Source organism: Anomalospiza imberbis, chromosome 1 (assembly GCF_031753505.1).
Source record: "Anomalospiza imberbis isolate Cuckoo-Finch-1a 21T00152 chromosome 1, ASM3175350v1, whole genome shotgun sequence".
In the NCBI taxonomy this organism is placed as follows: Eukaryota; Metazoa; Chordata; class Aves; order Passeriformes; family Viduidae; genus Anomalospiza; species Anomalospiza imberbis.
The window spans coordinates 25282553-25306959 of NC_089681.1; the positions used below are offsets into that span (position 1 = coordinate 25282553).

At 36.9% G+C, this 24407-nt stretch overlaps 1 protein-coding gene across 4 annotated transcripts in view; it reads right to left on the reverse strand.

Moving 5' to 3' along the window:
• Positions 1-672: 672 nt before the first annotated feature.
• SLC26A7 (solute carrier family 26 member 7) overlaps positions 673-24407 on the reverse strand; it is a 66878-nt gene continuing 43143 nt past the window's right edge. For 3 of the 4 annotated variants that reach the window (XM_068185222.1, XM_068185211.1, XM_068185207.1), the window contains exons 12-19: positions 17120-17226; positions 14931-14997; positions 11157-11273; positions 9386-9434; positions 6654-6754; positions 4342-4396; positions 4149-4252; positions 673-2179 (exon numbers count right to left, since the gene is read on the reverse strand). In XM_068185222.1, the coding sequence (XP_068041323.1) occupies positions 2144-2179; positions 4149-4252; positions 4342-4396; positions 6654-6754; positions 9386-9434; positions 11157-11273; positions 14931-14997; positions 17120-17226 (636 nt within the window). In that variant the 3' untranslated portion in view covers positions 673-2143. The remainder of the gene's footprint in view (positions 2180-4148; positions 4253-4341; positions 4397-6653; positions 6755-9385; positions 9435-11156; positions 11274-14930; positions 14998-17119; positions 17227-24407) is intronic. The other variant, XR_010997438.1, reaches the window with a different exon arrangement.

A 24407-nucleotide genomic window follows, 5' to 3' on the forward strand; every position in this document is an offset into this window, starting at 1 on the left:
CTGTGACATAAAATTGATGCTTCTACGATTAAAGTACATTGTAAATAGTTTCTAAAGTGTTAATAAATTACTAAAACTGTTTCAGGAAATTATTAATCAAATGTTATAGCCTGTTTCTGAGTCCAGTGATGTAATGAGCCATTTGCAATCAACTACAGCATCTGAAATTAATGTGCTTGGGACAATATACAGAATTTATTTCTCCTTCATATAATGAGTTTCTCAGAGTTACTTATCAGCCTTTTGCATAGTAATTACCAAAGCAGTCTCAGAAGAACTTGTACAGAACATTTCAGGTCCTCTGTGGGACAAAGCAGGGAATAACTACAAGAGTCACTCATAATTGAAAGGGCAAAAAACCCCATGGCTCTCTCCCATTATCATCTACTAGTGTGGACTGACCAAGACTTGAAGAAAAACTTATCAATGTCTTAACTATGCAGAGATACAAAAGTACACTTCATGAGCCACCTCATCTCCTGCAGGCAGCAGCTTTGGGCAAACAGAGTAAGGAGGGTCCAGACCAGCTTACAGATGTAACTGCTACTGAAAACAGAATGCTTAGAACTAGATTTTGCCTATATGTGTCAGCTGCACAAAGCCTCCTTGTACCTCCCTCCTCTCTGTAGTGTAAGATGGCCATAATGGCTGTGCCAGATTCATTAATTCATTAGATTTTTTTAAGTGGATGAAAAAAACCCAACATCCCTACTTCCTTATCTTTCTCATTTGTTGATTCCTTTTTTCTCAACTCACATTTTACTGCTGGTGTTCACATAAAGGAACAAAGGCAAGAGGAGAAAAATCATACATAGAATCATAGGATGGCCTGGGCTTGAAGGGCCCTTAAAGATCATCTGATTCCAACACCCTGCCATATGCAGGGACACCTTCCACTAGAACAAGTTGCTAAAAGCTCCATCCAACCTCACCTTGAATACTTCTAGAGTCAGGGCATCCCTAACTTCTCTGGGCAACCTGTTCCAGTGCCTCAGCATTGTCACAGTAAAGAATTTTTCTTCTAATATCTAATCTAAACCTACTATCTTCCAGTTTGAAGCCATTCCCCCTTGTCCTATCACGACATGCTATTGCAAATAGTCTCTCTCCATGTTTCTTGTAGGCTCCCTTCAGGCCTTAATATATTGCCAAATAACATGGTAGCTATGTGATAGTATAATCTAATACGATTGCTGACAACCCATAAATATAAACCAAATACTCAACCTGCGAGTTCCTCCACCCACTTTGTGTGCTCACACACAGTATACTGCACATCAGGAGTCTGGCTGAAGTGTGGCACACACCTTATGTGTCACTATGGTCACCTTTCAGCTGCCTCAGCTGAAGATTTCAACACCAAACAAATCACAGCTCAAACTGAAAATGCCGACTTGAAAAAATGTTCTAGAAAAAAGAATAACTTTTGAAAAAAAACCTTTTTCTCTTCAGACTGAGCTAAAGAGTACCTGTGGCTTTGAAAATGTAGCAAACCGTAATAGCACAAGACAACAAATATAGAGGGAGGCAATCCAGTCAACATGTGTCTGCCTTTTCTGCATATACTTGCAAGTTCTCCCACTGATCTGGGTAGGCATTAAAAAGCATACAAAACCAAGTACAAAAGGTGGAACCATATGATAGCTGTGATATGATGATGTTGCTGCATATGGCTGTCTTGAACAGAGGAAAGACTAAGTAAAGCCATCATAAAAAAAGTATGCATTGGTATATACCTTCCTGCAGATCCTGTATCAATTATAACATACTCTTTTAAGAATTTTAAGAATTCCATACACAAAATTAAAGATGCATATTATAACTAATGTTACAATAGAAGATACCTAAAAGAATACACCTAACTGGTAAACACAGTACCTCGTGTCTGCTTTATAATAATTTGTATCTAAATGTATGTAAAAATATTTTATAAAACCACTATAGAGCAACTGCATAAAAATTCTCTGAGTGATCACAGCTGAAAGATTTTCTCTCTGAAAGGCAGATCTGTCATTACTGAATGTACTATGTATATATAGTATACAAAAGATCATCTGAGATCCACTGGAGAAAAAAATGAAGCCATGATGTAGTTCATTTTGAGTGTAAGCAGACGAAACTCGCTATTCTCAATGGGTGGGCATCACACTTCACTCTGTTCACTGAACTTGCTGTAATTCTAAAATGAGAGAAACAGAAAAAAAAGTATTATAATGTTTTCTTAGCATATAATGTAAAATTAGGATATGAAGGAGTGCTAGCTTGAAAATGCCACTAATATTTCAAAAAGTTATTTATGATTAAGATTAACTGCATAAAGTAATATGCAATTATCAATTTATAAACATAAAAATGAGAACGACCCAACATTTTCATTGAAGCATGTAGATAAGAATATCTTTGCATTTCTGAACAGCAGCAGAGATGAAAATAGACCACAAAGCCCTCTTACCTCTACCTTTCTGACAGTGGAAGACTATTTCCTGCTATATGGGGAAGCTGAAATGTAAATCAGAACAAATCACTTTCTGTTAGTCTCCAACTCCTTCCTTGTATTTTTTTCTATCCTATTCCGCCTATCCTGTCATATTAACACTCAAAAATCCCACTGACCTCAGCACCTTAAAAAGGCACAGGAGGAGTACATGGACTGGTAGCTACAGTGTGCTGCTGTAATTGCAGTCACCCTGCCTTTTCACTCCTGTCCACCTTATCTTCCAGTGTTCAACACACTGAATACATAAAAATCCCTGAAGCACATACTGTGAATATTCTGAAGAATCATCAGCAGTATATGTACACTGTTCATAATTACATTTAAAATTTGAGGCAAATTTGCATGCAAGCCTTTCAGACTAAACTGCTAAGCCACTATGCATAGGTTTGACTTGCCTAGCAGCTGTGATAGAAACAAGCAATCAGCTCCTTAAAAAGTGGACTTTGAGTTTTAATTCCCCCTTTTCATTATGAACATTTGTCCTGGTCTATCCATGTCCCACTTCCATAAAATGGGAATGCTAGTACATAAATATCTTACAAGAATGTTAGGAAAGTTAACAATGCCAATAAAAAATGCAGACATTTTATAACACAACAATTGTTCTAATTCATCTAATCAGACCCAGATAAAATACACAATAGCCAACCCCATTATTTTTGCCCTGCAGTTACCATTTCAACAAATTATTTTTTGTAGGACAACATAATGAAAAATGTTGAAAAGCACTGAAGAGAACATGTTTTTCTGGTCAATTCACTAGACCAACTGTGCCAACTCACCTTAATCTGGATAAATCAATGGAAAGTGGTTTTGTCCATAGGCAAGTCTGATTTAATTAGTTAAATACAAAGTGAAGAAAAAAAGACAACCAAGCCACAGACCATGATGAGTTTAAGGTCTCTTGTAGAAGGCTCTGAGCCAAGCTGTAGCCATGTTTGAATCATCAATAAAACTACGTGAAAGCACACTGCTTTTAATGCACGCTCGCACTGCCATGACAGTGGAAAAGGATCACATAGTTCAAGAGGAAAGTCCAGGTTTACAATCTTTTTAAAAAGGAAGTAAGTAGATGCTCAAGCCTCCCTTCTCTCTCCTGCTCTCTCTTCTACCTCGTGCAATTCCCCTCTTTCCACCAGTGAGCCAGCACAGCGTGGTACAGTGCAGGGCAGAGGCAAGATTTCTAACTCAGACCAAACTAGCTGGGATCCAAAACCATTTCAGTCAGACCAGTGCTTGGGTGTGTGAAGCAACTTCAATTGTCGCTGGCTGAGAAACAGGAGTGTAGCAGAACTGGCTGTGAGTTAATTTGTCTCACTGAGAGGCTATGTTACGTGTTTCTAGATGACATAAACCTTTCCAGTGGAGAATGAGCCCAGATTAAAGCCCCGCAACACAGCACCTCTGGATCTATCATAGAAGATTGAGATGTTGTTGCAAAAGGAGATGTGGTGATGGGAAGAGAGTGCTAGCAGCAAAAAATGGAAAACTGCATTCCTCAGGCTGAGGTCTAGTTGTAGATTACAGACAGATAAAAGATTTCTACATAAAAGGTTCACTGGGTGAATAAGACTTTCCCAGACTTTAACAAATTGCTGTGAGCATCCAAGAAGCCCTCCAGGCTTCACCTACTTCTGCTTGTAAGTCTTACCCTGTGAATCTGAATGGCATCAATTGCTGAAGAAATAGATTCAAAAAATACAGGATTTTCAGAGTCAAGATTTCCACCATACTGCATTGCTTTTATCAAGGAACCTGCAATGAAACAAACACATGAGCACTGAGAAGGTAGTGAGGATACATAAACCATCATGTTACATTTTTTACTGTAAGTGGATACTTGCCTTTGCAGTGTGCTAGCAACACTTCGATGTATCTGTTTTTACAGTCCATGTAAATCTAGGTTTGAAAACAAGAAATTAAAAAAAAAACAAAAAAAAAAAACTGTTTTAAATACCGACAGAGAAGAAAGTTCACAAAAGCCCATATTCAAGGTAGGCAGAGCCCGGAGTGCTGCTGCAGCAGCTGTACTGCCAGCAGCCACCAGAGCGAGCCCTTCTATAATGCAAACATCACCAAGCCACATTTATTTCCTGCCACCTCTTCACAGTATTCTACAGCTCTGCTGAGAATTAAAACTGAATTTGTTTAATAATTTTGCAATTTCTGACTGTAATTTTTAGGGGTATTATTTCAATTTCTCTTTTTTAGCGTGTTTTCCCATGTCCTTACCATATGCTTACTACCAGTCCACACAGACAGGAATCAGACCTAGAAAACTTTGAGACTTACATCAAAAAAAGCACCATAACTATCATGCTGCATTCAGGAGTAAGTTGTTCTTTATTCTTTCTTTGAAAGTGTTCAACTCCCCAGAGACAAAATATTCATAAGATAGAAAACCAAACCAAAAAGTGAAAATAACTCTAAAACCAGAGTAGGGCATTTTTTCTGCCAAATGGGGAATATCCAAAGAAGTTGCTGCTTAAAAAAATATTTAAATTATCCATGTGAAGTAGAAAAATTCTGAGAGAGGAGATTCAGTGAGAACCCCATCAGAATGTTCTATTTTTAGACCAAAGCAAAAATCTTAGTTCAAAAAACCTCCATCCCTGACATCAGTGATGATGTTTTGGGAAGGAGTGTAACAACAAGGACATGTTGAGTGTGGTCCTCTCAGTAGGAGGAGGAGTAACTTGGTTTTGGACCAACTGTTTATCCAGAGGCTGCACTACCAACCTGTGCACTTCACAGTCCACCCCAGACTTACCTTTCACAAATTTGTCAAACACTTCTTTGACATAATTTGTAATTTGGAGGTCTCTAAGACCTTTTGGAAATCAGTTTCACAAAATTTTAAACTATACTATATTGAATGCCCTATATTTCAAATGGATAACTAATAGTCACTCCCACTAACCTTATTTTTCTGGTTCTCTGTTTCATTATATCCCTCCTATATGTGTAGTTTTAATTTAAAATATTGTAAGGCAGCACTTTCTTCACTGTGCAATCACTGCAGTAAACTGAGAAAATTGTTAGGGCAAAAAGAGGCCTGGGCTAAGATCCAAGTTCAAATCTAGTCCTTTTTCTTAGTCAGAAAAATCATGCAAACCAAACCTTCCTTATCCACTTAACTCTGTACTCATTACACAACTTTTAAACTCCAGATCTGATGGAAGTGTTAGAAACAGCTTTTGAACAAAATCTTTTATCCACTGTATAGAACTGCTTGTTATGTGGAACCATAGACTCATAGAATTATTTAGGCTGGAAGGGACCTTTAAGATCATTGATGCCAAGCACTAGCTTGGCATTGCCAAGTCCACCCCTAACCCATGTCTTTCCATCCACTCTGTCCCAGCCGGTGGCACTGCCTGGGGTTGTTGTGACCTGAGTGCAGGACCCTGCACTTTGCCTTGCTGAACCTCACACAACTGGCCTTGGCCCATTGATCCAGACCCCTCTGCAGAGCCTTCCTTCCCTCCAGCAGATCAGCATTCCCACCCAGCCTGGTGTTATCTGCAGACTGACTGAAGGTACACTGGATCTCCTTGTCCAAATCACCACCAAAGACATTAAACAGGACTGGCCCCAAGGGAACACCAGCTGTGGCCAGCCACCATCTGGACTTAGTTCCATTCACCACAGTATCCAGTGACTGCTGGGTTTAGTCTTCTGGGAGCATCTTGGAACTCCTGCACTGCCTGAACACAGTCTGCAACATATGTTGCCCACAGGAGAAAGGATGGAGATCATGTTTTGACCCCTGGCTTAGCAGACACTAGAATATACAGATAAAATCACAGACTTAAAGCTGAAATTTTAAAGCAGTAAATTTACTTGTCTGTACAACTGACTTGGCAGGGTCAAATATGACTTACACCATCTTAAAAAGAAAAAAAAAAGGGAAAAGTTCCAAAAGTCCTCTTCATCACATATAGATACGTACATTTGCACTGTTACCCAAAATATTTAGAAATATTTTAATGTAATTTTATATATGAACATGGTACAATTTAATACCAAATCTGTGTTCATCTTTCTATGGATGAAAGATTTATCCGCTGACATAGGTGGAGTGACTAGCAGTTGGCCTCAATAACTCATATGTATAATTATAACATATACAGAGTATTTCTATTGTCATGAATACCTGAAGAAGCACGGAGACTCCAGTGTAGTCAAAGAAATTCAGTCCACTGCAGTCTAATATCAAAACACATCGCTCGCTATGGCATGGCTGCACCAACTCACCTATACATTTGATAAATGAAAACCTTTAATTAAAAGGAGAACACTCAAGAAATGGGTATAAGAATGGTGATAGCTCAACAAAATAAGCCCAAACTATCACAATAAAATTTTTATTGTTATGTGCTGGGGTATCAGGCAAGCAAGTGCCATATTTCAGAAGAACAAATGAAGAACCTTTAGATCAATGGAAAGAAGTGATGACAGACAGAATATATTAATTGAAATATTTTAGGCAATAGTGTCTTAAGAATTAAGCAATTGTATCTTCAGATTTGAATTTCTCATTGAGACCTCTTCTATTCTTTGGAAGATTTTTCATGGTATAAACAGAAAATATATCTATTTTTAAGTTCTGATATGACACTGATTTCCAAAGGCCCTTAATACCTGCCTATGGCTTAACTTAATATTCACCCATAAGGAAGAAATATATGTAAAGTGGAATATTTAATTTTCATAAGGTTTTACTATGCTGGTTTTGCTTGGATAATTTCTTAATACACAATTACATAATGATGCTGGAGAAGAAAATAGTGTTGGTAAGATTTGCAAAGTTCTTATACTCATTCTTCAAACTCAGGCCATCTTGTGTTTAATCAAAACATACTCTGTTCTAAATGCATCCTGAGCTATCACATAGATAAATGATTCCTGGCTTTCATAACAGGAAAACTAGAAAATAGTGCACATCTTATTTACATTATCCTGTGAACAAATGTTTGTTATCATAATGCACGCATTTGGAAAAAAAAAGAAAAATACGAAGTAAAGGAATTCTAATTGTAAAAATGAGTTGAGCTAAATGGCTTTGGCAGAGCAGAGGTAAAGATTTTAAACTATTGAGGGGACTTGGAATTTCCCCATGATGCAAATTTATAATAGTGGTAATTCCTTCCCCACAGTAGTCTGAGAGCAAAGACTTTTGGACTTACATCTCCAGACATTTACTGTCTCTGTACTGTCCTACATACATTAATAGATACATACAAACAAATATATAGAATTTTAAAGGGAACCTGCTGAAAATTACTGTGATAGAAACCCTGAAAGGGTTCATGTGATCTCCCAGGCTCAGTGCAATAATTCCCTGCTGCATCCTGAATTGCAGTAGAGGCTGCCTGGCCTCTAAATGGGGGATAGTTAAAGACCGACACCCTCTTTAGATCAGTGGCACGAGCAAGAGCAGCCATTTCATTTGGTGCTGATACAGACAGTATTCCCCAAAGGGAGAAAGGAATGATTCTGACAAAGACATAAATTTTCATGTTTTCCTGAACAGCTGCCATAAGGCTTAAGGATTGTGTCCTCATGCTCCCATCCTTGAAAATGTAAGTTCAGAATTTTGCTTTTCTCTTTAAAGGGGTATTTCTTTTTTCTCTGTTTGTTGTTTAAAAGACCCCATGAAGAATCACCATAAGTGGTTGATATAAGTAATGACAGCACTGAAGTCCTCAAGGCAGGACTTAGGCATTCAGAAAAGAGGTGTTGTGCTTTCTGTCAATTTTGTAACATGAAAAACCATTTCATCTTCAAGATGACTGAAATATGCGCTGGTACGGTCTTCTCAAATATAAGATTCTACAATATAGTCAATAAAATACAATATCATCTTCAATAACCATTTTCATAGGTTGCTTTACTACAGCAAAGCACTCTGTCAGCCCCAAGTCAACTAAACACTGTAGGACCAAAATAATGTCCTGAGTCTAGTTGACAAATTCAAACATTCAGACAACAGCCTCCAAATCAGATTTTCTACTGCAGCCTTAACGCTTGTAAGTGTTTTAAATAAACACTGTTTTAATTCTATCCACAATGAAGTCATCTGTATAAAGTATCCACTGCAAAAGGGTTGCTGCAGCTCTCCCATGGGAATGTATGTGCTCTGGCTTGATTTAAGTGTTACAGAATGTAGAAAAAGTGGAGTTTCCAGCTTAATCCTTAATTGAAAGAAAATCTCTAGGGGTTTTTATTATATATTGTATAATATTGGTGGTTATCATGTCACTAACAATTCAGTTGACATTTTCTGAGATTTTCTCCTATGTGGCTTTAAAGACTCCAAAAATTTAACACAGTTATAATCTTATTTTCACTTTTTCATACTAATATTCAACTCAGCATGCAAAAACACCCAAGACCAGAGCCTTCAGTCTCTTCAGCCTGGTCTGAAGATCAGTCCAGGCAGCAATACAGGAAGTGTTTCCCCCACTATGTACCTGTCTTTTTACACACACACACACATTCCAGTCCAATAAGCAGGGTCACAATCAGAGGATGGTTTGAGTTGGAAGGGACCTTAAATCATCTAGTTCCAACCCCCGTGTGATGGGCAACGAGATTTCCACTAGAACCTTCCACTCCTGTAGAAAAGGCATTTTCAAGGGGTTCCCTGCCTTTGAAATCTTAAAAAGTCAGTTAAAACCAGAATGAATAACAGGACTTATTAGGTCAAGGTTAGCATAATTTAACACTGTTTAGCATTCATGCTTCATTGAATGTTTGGTCTAACTGAGCATATTTATTTCCATAAACCTTGTGTGCACCTAGAAATATATAGAAAAATGTGGAACTATTTTGCACACTTACATCCATCTTGGTTTTAACACCATTTGTAGATAATAAACTCACCATGGCAACTTCCATTGGAAAATGAACAGAGCAATGTGTTCTGCTCACACTGAAATAAGAGCAACAAATGATTAACATGCCAAGGAAAAGCAGTCCATTGCACAGCAACAAGAGAAAAATCAATGCACTACATAAGAATTCTGTTTCTCAGTACCAAAGTTAACTCCTTCTCTCCAAAATGATGTCCTATGCAATAGCCTATTGGATATATAATATTTTCTGGTATAACTTTAGAAGAATACTGAGATAGACACTCAAACTGATACTTTGCATTTCTTTTTTTGCTGACTCAATCTCTGTCAAGTTTGGATTCACTAGAAAATATATTTTGGACACAATGCTTTTGGGGAAGTGGGGGGGTGGTTAAGAAGTGGTCAAAAGATGGGAAAAATGTTCTTGACAAGAAAAATTCTTGGCAGTGATTTTATAAGATTAACTTTTGATTAATTTTCTACTTGCTGCAATCTCATCTGCTATGCTTATATTTTAGTAAGAGCACTTTTGATGTGTAAATTTATTAAATAATTACATTTATCTGGATAATTTTTATAATAGTTATTCCAATATGCAAGTTCTCAGTAGAAACATGAGTTAAAACCAGAAACAGAGCACAGAAGCAAAAGTGAAACTGCATTTTTTTCACACCCATTATGTGCTACAGAAAGACATTTACTCAACAAAAAAAATTTAAAGAAATAAGCACAGTGTTTCAAACAGCTGTACTGCTGAGTACCTTACAGAAGAGACAAAGGATAAAATCTCCTTTATAAGTAACGTACAAATTAACTTATTAAATTGACTCAAATTAATTCCATGCAAATCCTAAGTAATTTCGCTCTGCTTGGAGGCTTTTTATCATACTAAGCCAAATCAGTCAGCCTAGCAAAACCAAGGGAAAAAAGCATCACATTTTCTGAGTTGAATTTATACCATATGGGTAGTATAACTCTTTGTCAAGGGACAGCAGAGGTGGTAGACACATGTTGCTGTCTTAACAACCCATCTTAGACACAACTGGGATTTTTTCAGCCCAGTTTGCCAGACTGGATGAAATTGTCTACAGTAAGCATTGTATCGGATCAGAATATCTTAATGGTACTGATAGAAAAATGATAATTTATATTTTCCCTTTTAGGAAGAGTTGCAGGAAGTTGCAGTAGTTATGTGCAGATGAACTTGGAAAATACTATACTTACAGGGATATTCTCAAAAAATGTGATATACATAATTTGTGTACTGTTTATTTCTCTAATATGATCAGTGCAAAAGAGGAAAAAGAAACAATACCATTGAGAAAAAAAAGAGCCACTTTCTACCTTATTTTCCCAAAATTATTTATAGATAGAAATGAAGTGTCCATCTCTCATGGACTTATCTCCAGAAAAAAAAAAATCACATTTTACTCAAGCATATTTGTAGCTACTCATTGTCTTTCTAAAACCCCAGCCTTATATCATCTGATGTTATGGAAGTTCTTCTAGAAATTTTTGAGTTTTGGATCAGTGCTTTAATGTTTCTTACAGGATCACATACAGAAATAGAAGTATTATTCTCAAGTAATAATACAAAAATTGTCCATGTTGAATCTGATTAAAATTAGGATTAGCTTTATTCTAAATGAATCATTTCTAATGTTACTTTTTTATACCTGTTCCAGTATCTGATTGAATTCTCTAAGAAATGCAAGGAAAGCAAGCACAATCTACAACCCAATCACGGTGATTACTGAAGTGTAAAGCACATCCCACCTTTTGTTTACAATATCACATACCTGGCTGTTCATGCCATCCTTCTGGATTATCTTTAACAGGTCAGCGTGAAATTTTCTGGCATTCAAAAAAACTAATGGGCTGTTGATTGAAACTATTTTTACCAGTTTTAGTGATTCCTGGGGAATGAAATAAACATAATACTGAAAAGTTCATCTTGGATTTGGAGAACAAACCCCATACAAATTTCTTTAAAAATCCTGAAAATAACTGTATTTGGATTGTGGGAATTATTTAACAAATAATTCTATTAATCAGCCTTCACACATAACTGAAGTAAGAATGGAAATACAAGTAATATATAATAAAAATTATCTATAATAGTATTTAGCATGAAAAAAGCATACACATTATGAGGCATAATACTAAGAACTATTAGCTAACAATTATAATAACACTTTATATTTCAGTTGGTGTGATCCCCAAGCATAGGCAAGGTAACATTTGCAGACAGGGAATACATTTTAATAGACAAACACATCTTGAAAAAAGTACACAAGGATTTAGGGCAAACACTGCAGGTGGTTTGGGGAAAGCTGGCAATATTAATCTTGATCATCTGAAGATGACCTTAACACAGAGATAGTTCTCCATGAAAATACTTAGTGGATCCAGATCAACCTTGAATGGCACATTTAAAGCTTTACCAGCACATTTCTACAGCCAACACAATAATCTACATGAGAACTCTCCATTGCCCTTGAACCTGTCTCTGCACTTCACTGAATAAGCTACAACCAGCTTACCAGCACTTCCAGTCAGACTGTTTAGCTCAAAACATAAATGTTACACAGCAGAACAATTTTGGATGGACACCAGATAATGCTCAGAAACCCCCAGGTATAAGTGGGAGATATTTTGCACAAAACAAGTGCTATTTCTCTCACCCTCAAGGTGTACATATAAAACATCTTCAAAACCCAGTAAGAAAATTAATATTAATATATAAATATAAAGGACAGCAGCAAGACATGCCTAAAGACTGGTTTTGTAGGGGAACTTCTGTAGAAGTTGCTTCTACTGAACTCCCAATCTTCCACAGGTTGTATGACAATGGAAGCAAAAATCAAGAATTTGCAAGAGAATATAGGTAAAAAAATACTCTTTTTCCTCCTAACAAAAGTCAAGTAACAAGGTCACAAGTAAGTGGAGCTGACACAGACCATTTTTTAGGTAGTTAAAAATTGTTTGGGATTGCATTAAAGATATGCAGTTTTCCCAACAGACTTTCAAGCAAAACAGTAACAGAAATCTCACCACAAACCACATAAACTATCTCCTTATTATAGACTGCTCTTCAGACTTCTGGGAATGAAATGATCTCTCAGACACCACCACAGTGACCATAAAATAAAGGAAATATTTCGAACATCCCAAACTGAGGCAAAGAACCCCAGACTATGTGTAGGGACTTTGCGCAATTTACCTATGGATGTGATTGCAGTAAATACCACAGTTGAGTTTTGTCACAGTCAGACACGTGGCGAAACTCAACTGGCAGTTAAAATGTCTCAGTTTGTATGGAATAGAGCTCTAAATTAAGGGCAAAACAAAGGATGGTATATGCTTGAATGGAGAAATGCTCTGACATCCCAAAGACTCCCACAAAAATGATGCTATACACAGCTTGGTGTGGAGACAAGTGGACACTTCAGTGCCATGGTAAAGTAGAAGATAAAACATAAGAAAAAAAGGAAGACTGATGTTCAAAGATCAAATCCTGTGGTGATCAAGCTTCCATAAGTACAAGGTCCAAAACTTGAAAGGCTTAAATCATAAGGCCAGATCAAGCAGATTGCAGACTTAGGTGTAATTTTTGTCCAGAATGGACAAGATCAACTGTGCCTAAATTTGACCAGCCAGTTATTCCTGGGTCTAGTTTGCCTCTTTGTTAACAAGAACTGTTCAGAGAAAAATGAACTTCCTCTTTGTTGTGTCCTTGCTAAAAAGCAGGAAATTTATCTCACGTGTCTGTTCCTGCCACCACTCGGAAGGCCCCGGGCGATTGCCCTGCGCACTCCATGCAGCTCTGGCTCTGCTCGGGTACGAGTTCAGTGCCAGTGAACGCCTGCGATGAAATGTGTTTCACATAAGCTTCTAAATACCCTTTGATTTTTTCCACATTAAAGTGTCTTTTCTCTTATTGATGAAATAACCCCTATAAATCCACAGACCTTAATGGCAGGGTAGATCATTAAGCTTACATATTTTCATGTTTATAAGTCCTCTTGTTTATGTCTAATCTGTTACGTACCAGGGAAACTTGGATCAGTCTAACATTCATACATTAAAAATTACCCTAAATGCCTGCTGCAACCCAATGACTCTAAATTCAATTAAAGGCATATTTTCCTTCTTTGTTTTGTGTAATAGCTCCTGAGCAATTTGCTTCTCTAACATAATGTTATTTTCCACTGTCTGCAGACATTAGTTTGTTATTAGGTTACTGGCGTTAATCTTACTGAATTAAGGGGAAAAAAAGCAGGGGACCAGTAAGCTTAAAAAAATATATATAGGTATTTGCACAAAGTACTTCATGAACCGATATGAAAAATAGCAGGCAAATCAAATTTTGGTTATCCATCTCTGACAAAGTTACTCCAAAGTTTTTATTAAGAATGAAAAGTGATATAATAATTGACAGCGGGTCCAGCCTCAACAACAGTGTTTTTAATTCCCATTTCAGAGTCCTCCCCATTCCTATGTACCTTTCATATTCCAGCGTTTCTCAGCATGCCAAAACAGTAAATGCCCTTGAGCCCTTGGAAGTTCAGATTTTTAGCCCAAGATAGCTCTGATGGAAGACATTTGCCAGAAATAATAAATTCTTTAAAGAAGATCTGCTTAATGGTGAAGGACTAACTGCTGAGCATGTAGTTTACTGATACGTAACACCCTTCATCAGCACTAGGAAAGGAAAAAGGACATAGGATAAACTGCCACACTGGAGAAGGCAGGATGTCCTGGTGATGGGGCTCTGTGCTGAAAGGACACATGGTTCTACTTCTCTCTTGGCTGCTGACCTACCATTTCATCTTGGAGGAGGGAGTTCACCTCTCTGGGTCATTACCCTTCTCTTCTTACCATAGACCTGAGCAAAAAGCAACTTTGACAGTAATTGTAATGAAAATAACCAAAAGAATCTGACTGGTTGGTTGAAGTTTGTAAGAAGCCAAATTTAAAAGGCACAGTCTTTGGAAGAAATTCTTCCATCCATTTTTCATGTGCACAGGGTGATGAAATTTGTGAAGCAGTCTGTAACAATTGAGTGATGCTGCCCCTCTTTGCCGAGCCTCGTGGGATCCTCTGGGACAATCTGGTCACAAGGGGTTGGTGACAGAAATGGCTTCAGAAAAGAGATTGGAGATGATAATAATACCGAAGGACTTTTAGGAAAAGTGATAATAATACAGAGATTACTATTGTCTGCTCAGATTGCCCTTGCCATTCCTGGCAAGATATTTTCTTAAATTTAGGAATTAGGAAATGTTGAGAAAGAGCAATTCATAACTAAGAATTACAAATAAACTAAGATAAATAAATCTAAGAGGACTTGCCTAACTTCACTTTGCAGACAAGCAGCAGAACCATGAAAATATTCCAGTTTCTGATGACCAACTATAATATTGTTATATTATCCTGGCTTTAGATTTCAAGTGGTCATATCACAAAAGCATTCCCTTGACTTCCCTTTTACAATCTGGTAACTAACTAGAGAAAACAAACAAATCTGAATTAGTGAAACACACACACAAGCAAAAAGTAAATAAACTTACACTATTATCTTCTGCTTGGTATTTATATTCCACTTCTTTCATATTTTTCAAATTCAGTGTCTTTGCTCTGTAATCAATATATAGAGAAAAATCTGTACAGTTAATCATTAGTAGCCTCGAGCAGAAACAAAAATACACACACCCCAAGCTACGGCATAGCAGTTTAAAGGCCCCACAATGTGATCTGTGAGTATTTTTGTGATTACAGACCTTTTCTTTTCTAATCATCCTCTTAAAGAGTAAAAAGCTCATTTTAGAATTGGGAGATCACTTTGAAAATATGAATAATTAAATTGTCTTGTGAAGAATATCTTAATTTTGATTTTCATTTGCTGGCCAGAGCTGCTTTCAAGTCAAGGTAGCTCACATATAATCTAGATCTTCAAAAGTAAAGAAGTTTAATTAATATTTTTTACCTGAAAAATCATATTGTAAGGAAATGGAAAATAAATATGTAGAATATGTGTGGGTCATGAAAAACAAAGATATTTTATTTGTCATTGAAATTGACACATCTTTACATGATGAAGCAGAACACTGCACCCTAGCTATCAGAATGGGGGACTTACTGGAAAACACCAGTATTCCTATGCTCTCTACAGAGAGAAAAGAGAATATTGCCTTGGAAAGGGAGTTCAGTGTTAGGATCTTCTGATTCAATGTGCCATTTACAGGAACACATTTAACTGCAGAAGACTATGGAACTATCTATCCTCTGAGACAGATGCACCAATATACAAGTAGTATTTACAGGCACTGGGGCCAGATAAATGAGCCTTGCAAACATCAGCTGTTCTTTCATCTTTGCATAAATGAAGCTGTAGCTGCTGCTGGTTTTAATACATTCTGACACATAATATGTACCATATCCAGTACCCTGAACAGAAACTTTACAATAAATAATCTATGGTATTTTCCTTGCTTCACTTCTGCTAACACTTCTGCTCATGACTGCATGGCTTACTACACATTATCTTGTTAACTCCATCTGTGCTGTGCCAGTTTTAAGGCTGCTACCTTGTTCAACGCCTTTAGATGGTATGGACAATCATGTGCAGCTTTACTGAAGAACACAGTGATCACTGGGAAGAGTCTTATTTACATTAATAAGTGCAGGTTCAGACAGAGGTCTCCACTAGATTAGGCTCTTTTGTGTTAGATATCCATCCCTTTCGGCTGTTGGAGAACCTCTAACATCCAGGCTCAGACAAAAACATGAAAACTTGCCTTTTGCTTTACTACAGAACTTAACAAAATTTTAGTTTGCTGAGTAGCACAATGTTATCACAAAAGTACTGGTTGATTCAAGCAGAAGCAATCTCCCATCATTTTTAATTGCCTTGAAATTTTGAACTATTTTCATGCTGGTTCTGCAACTTATTCTATGAGAAGAGAGCTGTGCACAAATGTCTAACACCATTAACTTTAACAAGCATTTAATCAAGCTGTCTATATTGTGCTTAATTTCAGTGGGATTCAATGTTCATGCAAACAACTGCATACAAGCAGCAAGTAATTTCCAGGACTGGTGAGCTGTGAATTAATTCTATAGCACAAATAAATCATGAACCTCAGCTATATTTCCTTTTACTCATGATCCAAAGTAGCAACTCTAATATATTTTTTTAAAATCTAGAAAACAACTTCTGAGTGTTCTATTTTATTTGTCCTGACTTTTCTAAGTCATACACAGAACTTACACTTTTTGTTAGACATTAGAATAGTTGTACAGTTATGTTTCATTAAGCTATATTAGCAGTGCAATTGTCAACGACCAACTCCTGTGCAACATAGTACCTAGGAGTTTATGAAGGCTCTCAGTTACTAAAGCTTGACAGACATAGTTTTCCTTAAGGAGCAAAGAGATATCTAATGGAAATAAATATTATTAATCTTCCAGTTGATTTTATGCTACCTTCCCATAATGAATCCTACAGATGTGTAATAGCAAGACAAATCACAAAATAATGCCATTTTATAAAACATTTTAGAGATTCCGTAGTCTACGGTAAATGGACAGATGTGACTTTTACTTTTTAATTGTCTTATCTTACAATTTTCTGCAACTAAAAAACCGATGTTTTGTTGTTAAACTTAGTATACCGTATGTCTATCCTGACTGTGAAGCAATATGCAGAACGAATACATAAAGAAGTGCTAGTGGAACATTTCAATAAATTGTTTCTTACCTGGGAAAGCGGAAAATCACGATTGCTATAGTGCAGACAACGCCATACAACAGTCCCACATTAGCAGCAAAGCATATTGTAAACACGTAGGTACTAACCCAGATGCTCTTTAGGAGGGGAGCAAAAAGAAGTTATTAGTTTCAAATTTTATAGCAATGTGCATTTTATGAATCAGGAATAAAGATTTTTAGAACTAAGGTAGTTTCTCAGATGTGAACATTTGGATCATTGAACTGGCAAATACTGAAGACTGATTTAGCAATTAAAGTAATGCCTCCCCATGGGGGACCACATGCAGCACGGCACAACTCATCACAGTTCTCACAGAGATTCCTTCCGCGGTTACTTAAAATAGTATTCTATTAGTTTGTACTTCTGCTAACAGCTTAAGTCAGAATAAACTCAGTTGTTTTCAAAAACATGTATTTTATTTTTCACATCACCTTCTTCACTGCGTAGATTTTAAATCCTCCTTTCCTTTCACATAATGAGGTGCCCTAATGAGGTCACATACAGAGAGCTTTCCTTCCACTAATCATTCAAGTGGGAATTATGAAGTACAGCTGACTAAAACAACTGTGTACCAAATAAAAATTACTGGGGAATTAATTCCTTCTAATGGAAATGGTGAGATTTCATATTACTTCCCCATCTTTCAATATTTGATTACTTAAACTTTGGATTAATTTAAAATACAAATTTAAAAAATACTGAGAAGCATATCTGAACCTAAGTCACTTTAAAAAGAAATTTAAAAAAACTTTACAAAACTTTCACATTTCAATTTTTCCTTAATTATTTTCTTACCAGAAATGATCACTTTTCTTTCCATACTACAGTGATGTGTACAGCTAAGAGACATGCAGAGTTTACAATTAAAAGATGTACAAATTACACAATTTCTTATACCAACCTAGTTGGTATAATAAAGCACATCTTTCTTTCCTTGAGGGACCCTTAAGCAAAGACTGCCATCTAATCTTTATATAAAAGGTGTTAAAAAAGAATGGAAAGTATTTTCACTCCTCTGGATATACTGATCACCACAGGTGCCCGTTTCAAGAATTAAAGTGCTATTTGTTCATGTTTGCAGAATAACAGATCACATTACAATGGCACAATCATTTTTAAGATTATCTTTTCTGATGCTTTCACTTAACTCACGAAAGCCAGAGACAATAGAATACTTTCAGCCCAACCACAGGAATTTTGCTTTAGCAGATTTCAGAACTGTTATTTTATGAATTATTAAGTGTTAGTCGTACCATACTAGCTTGTGCTTCAAAGAGGACAGAGTGTTACATGACTTTGTCAAGAAACTTTTTCCTCCCTCATCTTCAAGATTCCTAATTAATGCAAAAGAATTTTCAGTTTCTTCAACAGGAGGGCTGCTAGGTAAGGAAGTAGTTCATCCTCTGAAACTGTCCTCAATCACTAGTTGTATTTTAACATGACATCTTATATGAATTGTCATGCACATATTTGCAAAGACCACCTTTATAAGCAATAGATATTGAGTTCTGATTAATGAATAAGAAAGTAATGCTAAGATTTATAAATCCAATATACTTTTATAAAGAAGCTCACCTGGATGTGAAAAGGCTAACAGAACTACTAAAAACCTGAAAATCAGTGAGATCAAGAATTAGACTATTGTAATAAGGCTGAACCCTTGACAACACCTGAATCCACTCCAGTGCAATCCAGTTCAGCTGCAGACCTGAACCTCATCACATCTAACTAAATCACTGCTGCAGACCTGCAAAATTCTTATGTCTCAGAAGAAAACAGCATAAAAACACAATACAAAGTCTGCATAGGAAGAATCAAAGCCAGAAATGTTTGAGTACCGCTGACTACTGAGAAAGCTAGTTAAGTGCCTCTCCAGCAGCCTAATAGCTTACATCTTAACTGTAATCAGAGACTGCCATTGTTGTAGAGGCTGAGTAAAAACAATCATACTCTCATTAATCAATCACCCTTTCAGTGCTTTGTATTGGCCTGGAATCAGTTCTTCTTTAATTAGGGTTGCATCAAACTTGTAGAAAGAAGTTATGTTGATCTGATAGACTTTTTTTTTTTTTTTTTTTTTTAATTCATAGGTTATTGCAGAGTTCAACATAGAAGTGATAAAAATATCAAAGTTTTCCTTGGCAGCTTACTTGCAAACTCCAGGACAGACAGGATCTAATCAATCTTCAAATCTTAGCAATAATGTGTTTTAGGCACACGTTAATATCAAAAATCAAAATAAAATCCACCTTCAAAGTACTGTACTAATTTAAAGAAAAACTCTAAAGACGGAGAAAAGAAACAAGCAGAAGAAATAGATTTATGTCAACTCCTGTATGTATCAGAAAGTATCAGAAGCACTGAGAGGTACACTGGCTGTGTATAGCAGCTGCCTCCTCTAGACTTTACATTTCAGAGTCTAATCATCCACCATTGATGACAGTCTAAAATCAGCATTTGGTAGGAAAAAAATCATATAAACAACTTGCAGAATACTTTCTGAACCTAGGGCTAAACAATGCAATGCTAAGGTATGGTGATAATAAGTGTTTCTGTCCCAGTCTGAAACCAGATTATGCACTTCCCTTGTTTCATTGCAAACTGAGGAGATGATCAGCTATTGCCTGAATGTTGCTTGATGATCAGCTATTGCCTGATAGTTACTTGCACGTAACTATCTGCAGCACAGCTGTCTAGTTTCCTACTATAACCAATGGATTTGATTATCAGAATGTGTCGGAACCCAGAATATCCCTTGGACGCTCTTGGATGTTCCGGGCCCAGGTCAGAAGCATTTGAGACCCTGGAATGCAGCCACAGACCCCTGTGGCTTTGAACCTGACCCATGGAACAATTTACCAACCTTGCAGGAAGGACAAGAAGTCACAAAAGTTTAGATATTATAGTAGAAGTAGTCACAAAGTGAAAGGAAGAATTTTTGAGTGCAGTACAGGGGGGTTTTAGGCCTTGTACAGAGGGGTCTGAGTTTTGTACATGGGGGTCAGAGGTTCTAAGATGGAGGGATTTGGGTGTGCCCTGTCCTCTTTCCTTCTTCTTCCTAACCTCCATGTTCTTGGTGATGTTGGCACTCACAGATTGGTTTAGAGTAGAAAGTCGCTATTCAATATAGGTGATGGGCTTTGGGGAAAAACCATAAACATTTAACACGTAATGTATGATATAAAAGAAGGCACCAGCCCCCTGGGTGTCGGAGTGTGCCTTTGCCTGACTGCTGAATGGACTGCAGCAGCTCAGGGAGAAATCTTTTAGATAACATACAATAAACTACCTTGAGACCAGACGACTGAAGACTACTGAGTCTTTCTTTGAAGGCACAGGTTGGAGGAGAGACTTTTCCACCTTTTGGGGTCACCCCAATCTGGGGGTGAGCCCTATCAAGAATGAATAAAATTTAGGATGCAGTTCATCTAACTCCTACCTGGTTATGCTGTTGCTTAATGGAGGAAGAGATGAACATGTCTCAGCTGACCAGTTCTATGCTCTCTGTGTGAGGCTGTGATGAGCTGCTCAAATAGAGGCCCTCCAGCATATAGCCAAAAGAAGAATCCCATTAAAGTCCTGCTCATTCCAAAACTCTCAGCAGAAGATGCTGGAGTCCTGGAGGAGGCTCTGGCTCAAAGGACTGAGTGATGTGGCCATGATCCCACATCCTTCTGCAAACAAATGACTAATGTGTGCATTCATCCTCAGCACACCCTTCATCAAAACTTGGTATTCAAGTGAAGCCCACCGCAGCCATAGAGCAGGAACTGCCTAATGCACTTAGGGACGTGGATTAGGAGTAGACTTGGCAGTGTTGGGTTAACAGTTGGACTAGATGGTCTTTAAAGGTCTTTTCCAACCTAAATGATCCTTAATGTTACTGAAGTGGTGTGGTAGTTCTTTGATACCAACTACGGTATAAGTAATATAACTCACACTAGCATATTCACTAAGGCAGGAAAAATAGAAAATCTCCCTAGGATGCCATAAGACAGAGTCATTGATGTAAAATTATTCTCACAGAAGAGATGGTTTCATACCTTGTAGAAAATTGTTTATATAGCAGAGCCCTGAGAACTCTCAGAGACCTCTCATGAATCAGGACCCATGTGTGATGAACAAATTTAAAAGGCCACTTTCCTCCTGAGGATAATATCTGAAGAAGTTCTAAAAGACCCCTAGAAAATGCACTAATGAGATCCATATTTCAAGGAAGACCCTCTCTAGGGCCTCTCCTCTAAATATTTTGACAAAATAGATTGACAGGGTGTTCTCAGAAATACACAATGGCAAGATCTTGGAGGATATTTATCAAAAATGAAACCCTCATTATTGGATCTAATTTAATTGCTGAATTAGTAGCATTCCTTACATCCTTTAATATTAATATATGTGCATACAGTTACAATTCATGCATCCATAACTGCCTCTCACCACAACACCAAGTTGGGAATGTGGAATTTTTACCATAAATTCTAGCCATTCTTCCTGCTTTAAAAGTCAGGCTTGCAACCTTTGTCACAGCTGTGGTCATTTTCTGGTCAAGACATATGTGCAACTTTAAAATAGTTTTTCTCTTTAAATGCCAGAGTATGCCATTGCTGAACTTCTCAAATCCCTGCTATATAATTAACTCATGAAAAGTATCCTTATTCTGTTATAATTTTTCACTTAGAACATCACCTTCTAAAATATTTTTTCCCCATCTTTGGTTACTTTCAAGTCCAACTGTTAACAGCAAAGATAACATTTTTCTTTAGCAGTCCATTGCCAGGCAGTTATTTTTGCCTGTCTTAAAAGGCAGCTTATCTGTGGTCCTGAGCCTTAAAATCTAAAGTTAACAAGAACTTCACTGGCCTTTTTAGTAATACTAGGAGAGTATCACTAGTATCACCAGCACTGTCAAGCTAGAGAATAAAAACAGCAAGTTAGTCAAGTTGGCCTGCATAAGAAATTAGGCTTACATGAAGGACAAGGAAATAATCTTTTGACCTGAGGACCTGAGAAGTGAGATGTATTTACGGACAAGGCCAGATTAGCTTCCTGGCTGTTCTCAAAAAAAGCGGAGCAAAAGATTAAGACAAATCACTCTCAGTTCTGCATATAACATATGTAGTGGAATAATGCAATTATTAATCTGAGATTGTTGAAGTCATCCAGCCAAGGTGTAGGGACTGACAGAAGACCTTAACTGAAGCAGGAGACATTTGAAGTTCAAATGGCAGGAAAGAAACCTCTGGAACAAGGACAGTGGGGTAGGAGCTGAAAAGTAATCGAATGTGATTTGAGAGGCGGGATGTAAATCTGAAAGAAAAAGCCACACATGGCTGAAAGAAGAGATTTCATAGAAACACAGAATATCCTGTGATTCAAGGAACCAATGAATTTCCTCAACTCCAATCCCTGAACAATATCATACCTTCTACATTTAAAAGGATTATGTTTATAGAGAACCAATCAACAAATAATTATTATTCATCCCATTTGCGTTTAATGAGATGCTTAAAGAGGTGTCAAGGAACAGGGTAACACACTTCATAATACTGTATTTCCATGCACAATCATTTGCCAGACCCATAACCAAAATAAACCTGACTTCAATGCTACATGACACACACCCTTCAAAGAATCAGCTCCAGAAAGGACAACTGCTAATCATTTCCAAATGTTTTGTTAGGGTTTCTAACTTCAAAACACTTTGGATAACCTGGGTGATGGAAAGATTCATTTCCAATGTTCTGTCAATTACTGGGGTGAATTCTTTCAGGTCAAAATAACACCAGTGTAGTTACACAAATCACTGGCCTTTATGGGGCTCCTCAGAGCAGGCAGCAATGCAAGATCAATGTTTATAGCCTTACTTTAAACTATGCTATTTAAGGGAAGGTGATTTATCCTGTCAAGCTAAGGACTGATGGTAAAACTACTTGAAGATAAATCATTGCTCAAGTATGTTTAGTCAAGAAGATGAACCCAACAAACTCCCCCGTTCTATAACTTATCTTAGAAATGATGACAGATGTCAGAGATGTAATAACTAACTACTCACACAACCTTTTCTGCCAAAACCAGAAAAGCAAAAATCAATCAGGTTAGTCTATCTGTGAAGACATGTCAAATCTAGTGAGATTCCAGAATATCCTGCTGGAAAATGTAACTACTTATTATCTCAATGAACTGGTGGAGAAGATATATATCTCTCCCATAACTATCAATGTTTTTAAGTCCATTGTTCCCAAAAGAATTCTTGATCCACATCATCCATAATTTCTATCATTGGCAATATGGGTTAACCTGAAGATCAAAAACAAAACAAGAGATAGAAAATATTTTCAGAGTTTTACTGCTTGAGGAATAAAATACTTCAGGAAAGATAGAGCTTTTCTTCTGGCTAATACAAAAGAAACTCCCAAAAAAAGTTTTCTGAACCTCTAGTTTTCTGCAACCAAGTGCAAAAAATCTCACAGTCAAACTTGATGTGGTTTACTCAGTTCTGTTTCCCATACTAAAACTGAGTACTTTAATTAAAAAAAAAAAAAGTTTTATTCTTTCTAGACTTAACCATTATTGCTATAGAATGCTAAGTAACTGGTGGATTCAAAAAAGTCCAATATTAACTCCAATTACCTATATATCCCACCACAGAAAAGGACTGTGTGGCCAAAATACCTTTCTGAATATTGTTAACTCAAACATATGGGACATCAGCATGTATGCATTTATGTAAGTGCATAGAAATTTTAGTTCCATTAATTGGCCATTACACACAACATCTCCCACAGAAGAGAAATCCAGAAGTCTTCTTACATATGGATTCATCTTTACTATTTGCTTGGGATTCTGTGCGAATTCTCTCAGACTACTTAGACTTTGCATTAAACTAGATTTTTATACTACTTTCACCTATCTACTTTTTCTGATGTATTCCTCCTCTCATAGTGCAGAATCTTTCACTATGTTCCAACAGTAGATAGAATAGATTTCTGGAAAATCTGAGAGTTAAGACCATTTACTTACAGCACCCCTCAATATTTATCTTTCTGCATCACTATGTTTCCAGTTCTGTTTGACCTATGTGGTCATTCCCTATTCCCAGAGGATGATGATACCAAAATCTCTTCAATTATGCTACAATAGCAAAAGCATGCTAAATATATAGAAAATACATAAAAATTAGACCCATACTTGCTCACGTTATCTTGATCTGTCTGCCTACACATCTCTAGTATCAAGTTTGATTCTTTATCATTTGTTAAAATGTTATTTTTTAATA